Raw genomic sequence first — 15,893 nt, forward strand, 5'->3', positions numbered from 1 at the left:
ACTAAAAAAACATTTTCCTGGGTATACTTACCTATACGATAACAAGTAGGTATTACTAGCATAACTTGTAACTTAAGGCCTAAAACATAATATTGTACAGAAACAGTAGATTAAAATACAGCTGACTAAAAACAAAAATGTTAATACTATATTATTATATATGAATACAGAAATAGAATAATAAATACCCCACAAACTATTAGCGCCGTCAACAATTAACTTTTAAGACCCGAACTGTTCCCTTCCTGGCCCAAACGTTCTGAATATGCCGGCTGCATAGGCGTACATTTCTCGTACTTGTCTGTACATGTATTGGCGCGAGCGAGACGCACGATATTGAAATAAGATGGTTCAATAGTAGATTGTTAACTAAGGGATGTCATCATACTCATTTCTAACCAGTCGATGTAATTATCATATTATTCTTACCGATGGTGGATTGATATGATATCAAGATAATCAACAATATTATTCATATTATATTATTTCAATAGTCCGAGACTGAAATGGTAAACATTACTGTTCTTACTCAATACCGAATGCAACGAATGAATGAATGTATGCTCAGTGCAACTAATTTGAAAACACGCCGTTTTAAAACGGCGGTTTTTTTTTATAACAATTGTATGTCAAGCGTACTTTGTATTTTTTAATCGTAGGCAGCACTGAAAAGCAAGAAAAAATATTATTTCTCTGCCACGCCTTCCGAAAATTTATTACGACCAGCTCATTCGGTCTTGATATTAATCTTCTCATTTTAGGTCGTAGACACTGTTAGATAAAACAGTACAATTAGTTATCATGGCTATAAGAAATAATTGTTAGATAAAATTTCCCTTTATATCCTTATAATAGATACCTAATAATATTTCGGCGAAGTTATAACAATTTATCACCCGATAATTAATCTATCGAACCTTTATTACGGAATAATTCCTGTCATAAAACAATAGCTTTGGTTAATGCGAGGTACGGCCAGGCCGATTTGTGTTATTTTCGATTCGATTTTCTATCGTGTCTACGTTATGAATCGATGGAATCGATTTTACGACCGACCACTAAGCATTTAAAACCTCGCAGCAAGCTCGGCCAATCAAAATCATTTCAAAATCATAACCAATTGTAAAATTAATAAGCGCTGGTGGCCTAGCGGTAAGAGCGGTAGCTGGCAATCCGGAGGTCGCGGGTTCATACCCCGGCTCGTACCAATGAGTTTTTGGAACTTATGTACGAAATATCATTTGATATTTACCAGTCGCTTTTCGGTGAAGGAAAACATCGTGAGGAAACCGGACTAATCCCAACAAGGCCTAGTTTACCCTCTGGGTTGGAAGGTCAGACGGCAGTTGGTTTCGTAAAAACTAGTGCCTACGCGAAATCTTGGGATTAGTTGTCAAGCGGACCCCATGCTCCCATGAGTCGTGACAAAATGCCAGGACAACGCGAGGAAGAAGAAGAAGAACCAATTGTAAAATTGGAATCGACTTCATGGTTTGTTATGATTATGATACGACTTTGACTTGCAGTATGAGTGATTGAGCATTGCTCTACGATTATTCGATTACATAAAGCGTTTTAGTGTAAAGTGGAAAGTCGAAAGGATAATGATTTAATCGCTTTAAAGATGTTTTATTAAAACATTTCAAGAATTTCAATATTTTCAATTGTCGTTAAACAATCGCCTATTCGAATAATAGTAATAGTTGATTCATACATATAACCTACAGACAGTTTCTTCTTCTCTTCTTCCGGCCTTGTTCCATTTCTAATTGGGGTCGGCTCTCCTAATCCTCCTTCTCCAGAGATATCGTTTCTGGGTCGTAGCTGGGTCTAAATTGTTATTGGAGAGGTCTTTTTTAATTACTGACATCCAGGTAATAAGGGGTCTGCCACGAGGATTTGGTCCCGATATGAAGCTTAGTGCACTTTTTGTCATATACTCATCTGGTCTTCTCATGACATGGCCGTACCAGCGCAGGTGCGATTCTGTGACTTTGGTTTGTATTGGCCTATAGCATAGAGAAATAAGTATTTAAGCTTAGCGTGCTCACTCCATAGAACTGGTTATTAGCCCGAAAGCTTGGCATAATGAAAGCATGACGACTAAGGGAAAAAGCAGCGGGCGGGGAGCGTGAATGCCAAGTTTTAAAAAGGGCGCCCTAATCTCGCCCTAATCAGTCCCCATATTCGTCCTACCTTCATTGTGTGGATTCGGGCTAATAACCTGTTGTATGGAGTGAGCACTCTAAGCTTACTTATTTCTCAATGCCTACAGTTAATGGCTCCTACACGATGGCCCAGCGCTGGACCAGCGAGATGGCCTTGCGAAGGTTGAGAGCACGCACTGGCCCACTACCGTTTGATGTGCGGACGAAAAACAGACACCGTGGCCAATGGTCATCTCATCGTCATCCCACGCCAAGCCATCCGACACCTCTACCCCCTCTACACGCTGGCCAATCGTGTAGAGGAGCCATAACTTTCCCGTATGATATTAATGTGAAACTACGTGGCGTAGGCCCTATAGGATCTCTTTTCCTACGGAATCATTCATAAAATAATTAGAACACCTTAAAAACCTTAATAACAACACAAAAATAAATAGATAACTATTCTTTGCAAGAAAGCTACTTAAGTATTACGTAATATACCACTATGTTTTTGTTTCACATTTTACAGTCTGCAAGTGATATTTTGTAAAGAGCTAAGCAACAATTTCTCACAAAACAATTTCCAGGTTTAAAACCCCTAAACATAACCCGTTTTACGGCTGAATTCCGGCTGAGGAACCGGTAATTGGAGTCATAGACTGTCCATTATTGGTGCTCGCTATGCATTATCCCAAAACCGGCCCACAGGTTTCTACCGGGAGACTGAGGGAAATTGTTTGGGCGGGTTAAATACTTTCTATTTTTTGGTTGGGGATATTAAAGAAATTGTACTTATGAATTACTAGCGATTCATTCATAAGAACCTACACGTATTCGCAAGTCATTCATAAGTATAGTTCGTGTCACCCACGATGACGCGCAGATTTGTCAAATCTAACCTTTAATAACATGACCTTACGAGTCAAGGTACGCGTCGTCGCGAATGACACGATCTATACAAATTTTTCCTCTTCCCGCTTCTGAGTCAAGCAGTAAGAATTGATTAAAATAAATGGAGTAACTAATAATAGAGATATAAAAGACAAAAAATGCAGTTTTACCCATACTTTAATTTAATGTAATAAAATATTATTTTCCTTAGCTAGTGTTTTTATCTTTAATGAAGACCTCCGCTATATCTGGCTCCGTGTTCAAGACAACTATAACTAATAACTTAATAGCACGTGTTGCGGCTCCTACCAACGAAGGGGAAGCGGGGACTGCATACCAATAAACCAGTTGGCCCAGCTGCCGCGCCCCTCGCCGCCTCTAGACGCCTAGCGAGCTCACTTGGCTCTGATACGCGCTCATGTGCGCGTCACATGCAATTCGAAACATATTTTTCTATTAAGCTTAAGTATCTTTGTGGAACTCGAATTAGAAGTTTTTAAAAAGTATCTAAGATTTTTATTTTAATACTCAAGACTCCAAGCTTGAACATGGTGACCCCGACGTGATTAATACGCAAAGATAGCTTCTGCCCGAGTCGAACGAAAGTCCTACGTGTGAAGAAGGCAAAGGTCACGACAGCAACAACGTGGCACAAATTGGACAACCCGGCGCCAACGCAGTTTTTTGGATCCGCCTGTTGGATTGTACCTATCCACGACGCCAGTTGTACTGTACAAATATTTGGAGATTTACGACGCCATTTTGGAAGCTGCAGACACCCTTACTTCAAGCCCGCCGGTCAGAACTACGCCGTAGCCAGGTTTAGCAAGGGAAGTGCACCATTCCCTCATTTTCCTACTTTCTGCTCGTACTTTCTTCCACCTATTTGACTATTTAGCTTTGCCGTCTTCACCCTTTGCCGTGCTTAATTTTAATTGTATGCCATTTTATTGCATTAGTGACGTAAACATTTGTTAGCCACGTATCCTCTTTTGATAGCAAGTGTCAGTGAAATAATCTGGTCGCTGCTTTATAGCCAATTCAAAACTTATAGCCTTTTGCGCTAAGTTAAGCATTTATTTAAAACTATTTAAGAACAGAAACGCTTATTTGAGTGACATTCTTATTAGTTAATTTCATCAGCTTAAATCTTTCTCCATTTCATCAAGCATACTCCTACTTTGTGCTAAATACACAAAAAGAATACTGTCTAGCGATTTTACTAATTACGCACAGTTAAATCTCAACGCATAAAAAAATCCATTGCATTTCATAGTAACACAAGTGTTCGTGCGATCGTGTTACAGATAAGAACCGGTCGCGTCGCTCCCCGGCAACAGCTACGACTCAGCTGCAGCTGCGGTGTGTTTTCTGCTGACTCCTGCATTTCGCATAGCACTGTTGCCGACCGAGCCAACCACTGTGACTGTGAACATAGGCCAGAAAATTTACGTATTTATTCCATATTTTTATTTTTGATTTCTGATTTCCTCATTCGCTGTTTTCATTGAAATCAGATCCTTATCATAAGATGGCTACGTTGGTACCCACTAGAACGTCTATTAAGGGACGTATTACTAAATTTAAAAATTACATTGCCGATTTGAATGCTCAGGAAAGTATTTTCTCGAAAGATGTAGACGAACTTTCGTTGAAATTGGATCGTTTTCGTAGTATGTTCACACAGTTTGACCAGATCCAAACTCAAATAGAAATTGCGACTACATCAGAAATGCAGACCGAAATTGACATAAGAGAAGAGATGGAAAATGATTTTATTTCTCTTATTGCCACGGCTCAAAAGATTATTGACAAGGCAGCCGAAGGATCTGATTTCGCCAGCGTAAAGTCTGAAGTTCAAAGTAACTGTGGTCATGACAATACATGCAACGGTTTAAATTTTCGTTTGCCTGTGATTAAAATCGCTAGTTTTGATGGTTCGTATTTTAAGTGGCTCGAATTCAGAGACACATTTGATTCCCTTATTCACAGTTCCGACAACATCAAGCCGATTCACAAATTTCACTATTTAAATTCTTATTTGGATGGTGAAGCGGCTCAGGTGATTAGTAATTTAGAAGTGTCGGACAGTAATTACGCTGAGGCCTGGCGTCTTCTCTGCGAGAGATATGACAACAAAAAACAGCTGATTAGCAACCATTTGAACTCATTGTTTAATTTGCAAGCGATTGGTCGCGAATCAGCAAAGTCCCTTCGTTACTTAGTGGATCATGTGTCCAAAAACCTACGGGCTTTAAATACGTTGGGCCAGCCCACTGATAAATGGGACACGCTTCTTATACATATGGTCGCAAGTAGACTCGATAGTAACACTAGCTTAAAATGGGAGGAGTTTAAAAGTAATTCATTTTCAAATGACGATTTGCCGTCATTGGCCGATTTTAATCGCTTTTTAAAGGGACGTGCTGATGTTTTGGAATCGGTTCAGCGTAATAAATCTGATATGAAAATTAATATCACAAATAATAATAATAAACGCGAACCTATTGTCTCGCCTCACAATAAACGTGAGAAGTCTAGCACCAAGTGTTTTGCGGTTTCAGCCACTCCTGCTGCTTCGGCCTCGGCCTCTCCTCCTGCCTGTGTGTTCTGCAGCGGTGAGCACCGGATTTACGATTGCTCGTCATTCCTGTCCCTGTCCATCGAAGACCGGATCTCCGGAGCGTCAAGGTTACGCCTTTGTCTCAACTGTTTGCGGAAGGGGCACACTTCTCATCGCTGCAGAGTAGCTCCGTGTCACACTTGTAAGAAGCGCCATAATATTTTATTGCATAGGGAGACTCCTCAGGTTGCCACTGCGCCCGTAGATGCGCCTCCGCCGCGCTCGGAGCCCGGGCTCGGGCTGTCGTCAAATATGACCGTATCGCGCTCAAATCAGGTACTTTTACCTACCGCGTACATAGACATATATAGCCCGGCTACTAATGATTATGTAACGGCGCGCGCTTTTTTAGATTGCGGAAGCATGACTTCTATTGTTACAATCGATTTTAAACAGAGATCGCAACTCGCACCGCTGCCCAGTAATACAAATCTTTTCGGATTATCTGACGTGCCTATATCTAGTAATCCGGAACGCTGTTTTGTGCAAATTCGGTCTAAACATGATAAAAATATTAAATTCGATATCTCATGTTTAGCGCTGCCCGTAATTAACAGCAATTTGCCACTAAGGCCTATCGATGTGTCGAACGTCGAGTGGCCACGTAATAAAAAACTCGCCGATCCTCATTTTAATCAGCCTGGACCTGTAGATATTTTAATTGGGGCTGACGTCTTTTGGAATTTGATTGGAGGCGAGCAAATTGATTTAGGGCACGATACGCTTGTTTTGCGCAAATCAAAACTAGGATGGTTAGTTGTCAGTAAGTACAATGCATACTCAGCGTTCGATGAAAAGTCGTTCAACTCTTTTTTACAATGCAATCACCTATACACAACCAGTGATAATAATCTTGACGACTCGCTTACTAAATTCTGGCAGCTGGAGCAAGTGCCCCAACCTAATCAACCGTTTACCGATTTAGAGGCGGAATGTGAGCAACATTTTGTCACTCACACTTATCGTGACGATAACGGTAGGTTTCACGTACGCTTGCCATTGGTTACGGAGCCCGATTGTTTAGGGAACTCGTATCGCTTAGCTAAAAAACGGTTCTTTGCATTAGAGAAACGATTTAAACGTAACCCTGATTTAAAAGCGGCTTACGAGCAATTTATAAATGAATATGCCGAATTAGGCCATCTCTCTGTGTCCGATTCTGACATTCCGGACCCTTCTTTTTTTGTGCCACATCATTGTGTGCAAAAGCCCTCCAGCGAATCTACGAAATTAAGAGTCGTTTTTCATGGTAGTGCCCCCACCACGTCTGGTTATTCTATAAACGACCTGCAGATGGTCGGGCCGACGATTCAGGATTCATTATTTAATATTCTATTGAGGTTTCGCACTTACAAATACGTTTTGACTGGGGATGTCGCTAAGATGTATCGGCAGGTCTTGGTTCAGGAGTGTGACCGTGATTTACAATTAATTCTTTGGCGCTCCAATGAGAACCAACCTTTAAAAACTTTAAAACTTAACACGGTCACTTACGGATTTTCAAGTGCTAGTTTTTTGAGCACACGCTGTTTATGGCAGTTGGGCGAAGAATGTGCAAATGAAAAAATTAAGACCATCATCCAAAATGATTTTTTAGTGGATGATTTGCTAACAGGATCGGACACAGAGGAGGAATTATGTTCTATTAAAGAGTCGGTTGAGCGTGCGCTGGCAGCTGGTTGTTTCCCTCTGCGCAAATATCGCTCAAATTTATCCTCAATTTTGCACGACTCAGAAAACTCAGAAAATAAAGGTAGCTTGATCATTAGCTCATCGTCGCATACGTTAGGAGTGGGCTGGGACTCTGAGACAGATATCATTCATTTCCCTACTCAATATTCGGCCAAGGACGGCCATCCTACGAAACGATCAATTTTATCGGACTCGTGTAAAATATTTGATCCATTAGGCCTCCTTTGTTTGCTGACGATTATACCTAAAGTTTTAATTCAAAAATTATGGATTGAAAAAATCGACTGGGATGCTCCCGTGCCGAGCTACATAAACGAGTCTTGGCAGGATTTTGTAAACGGACTAGCTTCTTTAACTTCGATCCAAATACCTCGTCATGTTTTATGCGACTCGCCGACGCATATCGAGATGCATGTATTTTGTGATGCGAGCTCAGTTGCATACGCGGCCTGTATTTATTTAAAGTCAACAAATGAGAAGGGCGTTGTTATGGTCAGGCTGCTGTGCGCCAAGGCCAAGGTCACGCCGGTCCAGGCTACGACTATTCCTCGTTTGGAATTATGTGCTTGCCTTCTAGGCGCGCAGCTCGCGTCAGCTGTCTCTAAGACGTTGCGCTGCCAGATTGCGCAAAAATTTTATTGGACTGACTCGTCAATTGTGATCGCATGGCTTAAAACAAATCAAACTAAATTAAAAACATTTGTTGCAAATCGCGTGGCTCATATTTTAGAACTCACCGATGGTAGTGAGTTTCGTCACGTTCCTACCGCTGTAAATCCGGCTGACTACCCATCTAGAGGGGTCGAAGCGCGTCGCTTACCTGATTTGCAAATGTGGTGGACCGGGCCGTCCTTTTTGTACGAGCCACAGAATAACTGGCCTCAGTTTTCCTCAAACTCGGAATTCGATTTACCCGAGCTAAAGGTTAACGTCGCGATCACTAAAGATTCACAAAAAAATGATGTCGTTGATTTCGATCGATATTCGAAACTTAAAACTTTGCAACGTGCGGTAGCTTATATGCTTAGGTTTGCGCATAACTGCCGTCTCTCAACTAATAAAACTACGGGTGTGCTACAACCTGAGGAGCTCGAGGCTTCTTTTAAAAAATTGGTCGCTTTGTCGCAACAGGCTAGTTTCCCCCTCGAATTGAAATTGTTGCGTGACAAGCAATCTCTAGGCCCTAAATGCCCTATTCTATCGCTTAACCCATTTTACGATGAAGACGACAAACTTCTCAGAGTTGGTGGACGTCTGTCCTCTTCGTTCTATCAATTTGATAAACGCCACCCAATGCTTTTACATGCCAAACATAGATTTACTAGATTGCTGTTTCAACAGGAACACATCCGTCTTCTGCACGCTCCTCCTCAGCTGCTTTTAGCCGCCATTCGCGAGTCGGTATGGGCCGTATCGGGGCGCACACTTGCGCGCACCGTCTCGCAACAATGCGTCACCTGTCGCCGCGTAGCTGGCAATACTTCTGCTCCATTGATGGGCGCTCTACCTTCTCAGCGCGTAACGCCTGATTTTCCGTTCATTAGTGTCGGCGTAGACTTCGCTGGGCCTTTTATGATTACGGACAGGCATGGCAGAGGTTGCAAAATAACAAAGTGCTATTTAGCGATATTTGTTTGTCTTCGATACAAATGTTTGCATTTAGAGGCAGTAAGCACGCTATCGACAGATTCGTTTATTCTTTCGCTGCGACGTTTTATCTCTCGCAGAGGGCGACCTTGCGAGATCTTCTGCGATAATGGACGTAATTTTGTAGGAGCGGCCAAGGAAATTAGCGATTATCTTAGTTCAAATTCAGACACGGTTTGCAATTTTGCAGCAAATGAGGGAATACAATTTAAATTCCAACCGGCATATGCTCCTCACTTTGGTGGTTTGTGGGAAGCAGGAGTCAAATCTGCCAAATTTCACCTCAATCGCATTCTAGGTAACGGTCATTTAACCTATGAAGAATTGGCAACTTTATTTAGTCAGGTTGAATCTATCCTGAACAGTCGTCCTTTATGTCCTTTATCGTCCTCACCAAACGATTTCCAACCCTTAACCCCAGGTCACTTCATCATCGGCCGCGCGCTCACTTCGTTGCCGTCGCCCCACCTCGCGGATATAAACCCAAGCCGTTTAGACAGGTTTCAGAGGCTCGAGGCACTAAGACAGCACTTCTGGCGGCGCTGGCAAATGGAATACGTCTGCGAGCTCCAGCAACGGACGAAATGGCGTGTTCCAGGACGAGCTCTTCAACTGGGTGACCTGGTCCTAATCAAGGAAGAGAATACTCCTCCACTGCACTGGCGGCTTGGACGAATCTCCAAATTGTTTCCTGGCACCGACGGGATTTCGCGAGTAGCCGAAGTTGCCACTGTAACAGGCACCTATAAGCGAGGTGTGAAATACCTCTGCCCTCTGCTGGACGAGACCCATGAAGCCTTGAAGGCTAACGCCTCCAAGGGCCCCCAGGATGTTGCGGCTCCTACCAACGAAGGGGAAGCGGGGACTGCATACCAATAAACCAGTTGGCCCAGCTGCCGCGCCCCTCGCCGCCTCTAGACGCCTAGCGAGCTCACTTGGCTCTGATACGCGCTCATGTGCGCGTCACATGCAATTCGAAACATATTTTTCTATTAAGCTTAAGTATCTTTGTGGAACTCGAATTAGAAGTTTTTAAAAAGTATCTAAGATTTTTATTTTAATACTCAAGACTCCAAGCTTGAACAGCACGTGATCGTCCATACAAAAAGAGAAACTGTTTTTCCATTTCTAAATATTTTCATTCTCCATATTTTTTTTGTATGTTATTGACACAATGAAAAACTAAGGTTATAGGTTTTCCTTTTTTCAAAATTTGCAAAACAAGAAAAAATGCTTTTTCAAAAAAGCGAAACCTATAAACCTAGAATATATTATTATGCGATTGACATCAAAATCAAAGTGATTCGTTAAGATTTAGTTAGTGGAAACCGCGTTTTCTCCTGTGTGTGTTTTGGATCCGGGTACGTCCCTAAACTACGTCCAAAATAGTGGTATGGGCATTGTGAATGTCATCTCGCTTTGTGTGGTAGGGCACAGCCAGTGGATGTCATTCCAGATCTAGAGCAGAGCCCAACTGGGGAAGTATCTCCACCTTATAGAAAACCGAAGCCAAATAACACTAGACCCTACTCATAGTGTTGTGTTCCTGCCGGTGAGTAAGGTTGTCAGAGCTCAACGGGGGGAGCGGCAACGCGCATGTAACTCCTCTGGAGTTGCAGGCGTACATAGGGTACGGAGACTGCTCACCATCAGGCGGGCCGTATGCTTGCTTGCCACCGTCGTTGTATTAAAAAAAACGTAGTATTAAAAAAATACTGACTGACGGAGGGACATTTTAGATCATAATTTTTAGGGTTGCCGAAAAATTAATAAACATTGTTGAGGATTTTCTCTAGTGACTTCATCGATTCGAATCCAGATTTTTTGATTGTTGCTCGATAGAAAAAAATCACGAACATTGGTCTAAAACTCACTTTAAAAAATTTGTAACAATTTATGCACAAAAGTTAAACTATGAATATTGCTTCAAAAATGCGCAATTTTACTGAGAGAACTCATCGATTATTATTTTTTTGTTAAAGCTTACCTACAATAAATTAAAATTAAAAAAATATGATATCTGCAGTCCCGAGCACGCAAATCCATCTCGCTCACGCTTACGCTCACTGAGCGTGAGAGAATAACTAGTGTTAGGGTAGTCCCTAATACGGGACTTTAAAAGACGTGGACTTCATAAACGCGGTCCGGTCGATATTTGACTAGCTAATAATTCTTTCTCTTATAAGGTCCATAACTGGGTCCATAGCTCGGCGGTCCATAACTGGGGCCGTCATCGTAGTGATGAGGGCCATAGTGGACATGGTCGTGGTCGTGGTGGTCCTTCTTCGCCTCCTTGAGGTAACTGACGAACCAGGTGAGGAAGTAGCCGGCTTTGTGGATTATCAGCCAGAACACGAAGGCGTATATCAGCTTGAGGATGAAGAACTTCTTTAGAACCAGGTCTGCGAAGTATACTGTAAAGATAAAGATAAAAAAAAAATAACATGAGTAATTCAAGGTTTTGAATAATTCACGATTAGTTTAACTAGTCTTATATTGACCGGGATATGGACTGTGAATACCTTTTGTTTTGTTTTCGAGCTCCCAAACAAAACAAAAACCTCGCCTCTAGGTGTAAGGTAAGAGCTCGACAAACAAAACAAAATGTAATCACGGTCCAAATCCCGGTCTAAGTAAGTCTAATTCAAGGTAATTGTGTTTATGAGAGTAATTCTTATTAGTAGGCTTAAGACATGGACGAAGTCTTACAGCTTAGTCGTACACCATTTTTCTTTTCTAATAAGCTAGATGCAATACACGGTGTATTTTTAATCTTCGGTAATTTCAAGGTATGACTACGTACATTTAAGGAAACGAATGGCATAGTTATAATTTTTATATAGTATTTTTCATAAGTAGTAATTAATAGCATGGTTGCGGCCATTATCCAACAAACAATTGAAAATTATGACATATCAATGACGTCCGAAATAGTACTTGCGTTTAGTAGCAAATGTATATACTCATACTAAACTCTAATCAATATGTAAACAGGCCCTGAGGCAAGTGTACACGTTCGCAAGGGCCTTATTAGAAATTAAAGGACTTAAAAAAAACACCGTAAAATGAATAAACCAAACCAATGAGTCGGACCAAATTAACTTTACACAGACTTAGGGCAAATCTGAAATGTGTCGAGGTGGGTGCAGTGGCAAAAAAAAAAACATGTTACCTCCTTTTCTACATAATTAGGCGTAGGACGCTGTCTTTTTAATTTCATTGTATGAAATCTAAAATCAACAATAATCGTTCTTTCACCGGTCTCCCTCATTGAAGTCGGTTTTTTTTTCTTAAAAATTATTTTGCACTTGAATTTCATATTATTGATGGACTAAGCGCGTGCGAAGCTCGAGCTAAGCTCAGATTCAGCTTGTACGAAAATGTTTTATCATGTTTTGTTGTTCTCCCTGCCTGTGAGTCGCATTTCCGAACCGATTAGTGAAATTTTGTGAGCTGATTCGTTAATTATTATTTTGTCGGTTAAGTTATTTTTTTTTTGTTTTTGTTAATCAATAATATGTGACGTTATCTATGAAAAGGGACCTTATTGTCGATGGCGCTTCCGCCGTTATAAACGATGCTCTGATACAAATACAACGCTGCGCGACGCAGTGCGGCGTAAGCGCCATCGACAATAAGGTCCCTACGTTTATCAATAATAATAAACTTCGTTCCAACGGAGTGTTCCACGACACCCACGCGTTTTTTATTTCATTATTTTGTACATTAAAAAAATATGTTTAAATTTGATTATCGTTGTTAAACAATTTAATTCATCTATATAATCGAAGGTAGAAGAGGAAGAGGAAAACCACGAGCAAGTTACACGCAGCAACTAAAAGGAAAAGTAAATGTCGTGTCTTACAGGGACCTAAAGAACTTGGCCGAGGACCGCGAAAATTGGCGTCTACTCCACCGACAAGAGCCATGCTCTTAAATGATGATGATGATGATATAAACCAATCTAATAAGCTATTATTATTATTTATTTTATTCATCTAATTCATTATTATTATTGTTTTATTCATCTAATTAATTATTATTATTTATTATATTCACTGACTCGTTTATAGTTCTAAGCCCCTAGTGTAAATTTATTCGATAGCGTGACGTGACGTACGGTTTGCGTTAAGTCTCATTTTGTATGGGATTTAGAAACAGCGAGCAAAGAGGAACGTATTGGAAACTCAAAATCCCATACAAAATGAGACTTAATGCAAACGCGTACGTCACGTCACGCCATCGAATAAATTTACACTAGGAGTACGGTTATCTTGCTTTGTCACTGTTTATAGTTGTCACTAGTCAGATTGTCGTGGTTTCCAACAGAGGCCTCCTCTAAAGCTTTCCAGTCTTCTCTGTTCCGAGCGGTTCTTGTCCACTTTGACAAATCATCCTCCCATCTCATTTTCGGGTGCCCTGACCTCTCTTGCTGTATTATAGGGAACCAGTTAGTTATATTTTTTGCTCCATTTAAATTTTATTATTTCTCTGGCTGCGTTAGTTTTTTTTTCCTGTACCCCTAGTGTATATTTGATCGACATCATAACGTGACGAACGCGTTTGCGTTAAGTCTCATTTTGTATAGGATTTTGAGCTTCCAAAACGTCCCGCTTGGCGCGCTCTTTCTAAATCCAATACAAAATGAGACTAAACGCAAACGCGTACATCACGTTTCGAAATCGAATTTATTTACACTAGGGGTACTGATTATTGTCAGTCTCTATCTGTCATTTAATCGTATGCTTACCATGCTTCTTTCCATTATCAATTTATCTATAGAAAACAACAGTATTCTTTAATATTCCCCTGATCAATTTCCCCAATCAGTAAGCATGATAAATGCAGATACGAACTTAAATATTGAAAAGCTATTACCCGAGCGTTCCATAATGGCTCCATTGTAAATTGTTTCGCAGATGCAAATGGGACTCGTCAGCGAATGAAAAACCCGTCGGGTATTATTTTTTCATTTCTCATGTTCTGAAAGTGGGTCGTTGTTGTTCTAAAGTGTGCAGAAAATGACACGTTTCTGCACTAGAGCATTTTAATTTCACAATTTTTTTTCTTTTATATTACGGTAAGCAAGTAAATTTTTTTATTTAATGGACTTATTGTATAATTTTCATTCTTATATTTAACTCCCCATTCCATAAATCATGATACGTTTACCTAAATTGTTAAGTGAAAGTACCCTCAAGAAACATTATTAAAGTTTATACTTAGTCATGTTTTTTTTTTAATAAGTACTTGTATTTTACTTTTTCGTATTTGAAATTAAAAATAGATTGTTTAACTCAGTTGAAAGGCACCAGTACAGTCTCGGGCTACTAACTAAACTAACTCGACTGAAATGAGTGCCTTTCATCCCTTGTTAACAAATTCCGCTTGCCTACTGCAAATAGATATCCTATTCTTGAATTTTTTTATTCGGATACAATGCAGTTTGCGATTTTATGTCATGTTTGTATACGAGTAGTGTATGCGACCTCCGGCCGCAGAACTATTTAGAAGTACTGTTAGGTCTTACGTCAATTCAAATATTATATATCAATGAATAAATAGACCTCAGAAATAGACGATCCTGTAAGCTGTTGTGTTAATATATATTCGAGCTGATATTTCCCAAATATAGCAGTTTGTACTATGCATTTATAAAAATAAATATATTTCCAGTCGAATCGAACGAAAAAGAACACCTGATAAACTGGGCGCCGTCGACTGGACAGAAACGGTTTTGGATAGTGAAGCATAGCGGTATTTGGTGTTGGAGGCCAATATCCACTTTAGGTCGCTGCACCACAGGAGTAAGTAAATAAGTAAGTAAGTAAGATAATTCATTATATCCTCCAAGGCCCAGCCATACAAATAAAAAATCCAAAATCTGCCACTGAAATTGAAACCCATAGTGCAGGGAACATAGTTGATTTTATTTTGTTTGAAAGTTGAACGTAACAAAACAAATGCAACTCTATTCCAATGAATATGATTTAAATTTCATCGGAACTAAATAAGCCCTTCAGGTAGGACCTTCGGCCTCACGAGAATATGCAGTCTTTAATTCTTTGATGATTTATTACGTCTGTTTTATTTTTTTAATACCCGTAATAATACAATGGCTAAAAATAAAAACATAAGAATTATGTACTTACTAAACAGCGCGATTTTCTTTTTCTTCCCTCTCGCTTCGACGCTTTGAGACTCAGGAAACGCGTCGCAAACTGCCACAAAACAGATTAAAAACGAAATTACAATCTTAGCACGCATTTTGGCCAGATTTACTCTCACAATAAAAAAATAATCTTCTTTTTTACAACTTGAATCTTTCGCTTATTTTAGTGAAGTTTTTTTCTGATTTAACGTTTTTAGGACAGATAAGTAAGATGTCTGACACAATATATTTTACGACTAAACAGTTTATTTCAGTTAATGCTTTAAATAAAATATGGGATGTTTTATCGTCGATATTCAGTGACATAATGATGATTATTCACTCTGTAGCCACGAGTTACCTTTTCGCTAAATGCCCTAATAAGTAACACTAAGTGGAAAGTTGCGAGTTTCTTTAGGGTCTAATAAGTTACGAAATACTTAACAATGAACTTGGCAATGCCGGATCCCGCTGAAAAAGAAAGTGTTGAAGTTAATGACGCGGCAATTTTAAGGTTAGAAATGGACTTATTTCGTAATTTTCATTGTATTTAGACGGTAAGGACGTCAAAAGTATATACCATATTAAAAATTGATATAACTCATTAGGGTGTTGCTTTTTTCGACGAAGTTAATTTTATCTACGTCTCACTCCCTTAATGTAGTCTCTGTCATTAAAAAAATAATGTAGATTTTTTCAAAATTTTTTAGTTTCGTTTTAGGGGTCGCTAACGCACTTT

The 15,893-nt window shown here is 40.0% G+C and overlaps 2 protein-coding genes across 2 annotated transcripts; one reads left to right on the forward strand and one right to left on the reverse strand.

Annotated features, from left to right (window-relative positions):
* Positions 1-3,337: 3,337 nt before the first annotated feature.
* On the forward strand, positions 3,338-10,045 carry LOC133519245 (uncharacterized). Its single transcript, XM_061853235.1, has one exon. It carries the CDS (start codon positions 4,573-4,575, stop codon positions 9,880-9,882), a length of 5,310 nt encoding a protein of 1,769 aa, XP_061709219.1. The 5' UTR covers positions 3,338-4,572; the 3' UTR covers positions 9,883-10,045.
* Positions 10,046-10,090: 45 nt separating this feature from the next.
* Positions 10,091-15,893, reverse strand: LOC133519246 (uncharacterized). Its single transcript, XM_061853237.1, has 2 exons — positions 15,156-15,893; positions 10,091-11,417 (listed from the first exon to the last, which is right to left on the reverse strand). The coding sequence occupies exons 1-2, from the start codon at positions 15,268-15,270 to the stop codon at positions 11,167-11,169; spliced, it is 366 nt and encodes a 121-aa protein (XP_061709221.1). The 5' UTR covers positions 15,271-15,893; the 3' UTR covers positions 10,091-11,166.

The sequence above is a fragment of the Cydia pomonella genome, chromosome 6, assembly GCF_033807575.1.
Source record: "Cydia pomonella isolate Wapato2018A chromosome 6, ilCydPomo1, whole genome shotgun sequence".
NCBI lineage: Eukaryota > Metazoa > Arthropoda > Insecta > Lepidoptera > Tortricidae > Cydia > Cydia pomonella.

What these genes read in the sequence shown, in the direction of transcription:
- LOC133519245 (XM_061853235.1), top strand. Translation starts at nt 4,573, where the DNA reads ATGGCTACGTTGGTACCCACTAGAACGTCTATTAAGGGACGTATTACT.
- LOC133519246 (XM_061853237.1), bottom strand. Translation starts at nt 15,270, where the DNA reads ATGCGTGCTAAGATTGTAATTTCGTTTTTAATCTGTTTTGTGGCAGTT. An exon ending in AAAGAAAATCGCGCTGTTTA is followed by an intron (nt 11,418 to 15,155) that starts GTAAGTACATAA and finishes TTATCTTTACAG; the next exon opens with TATACTTCGCAGACCTGGTT.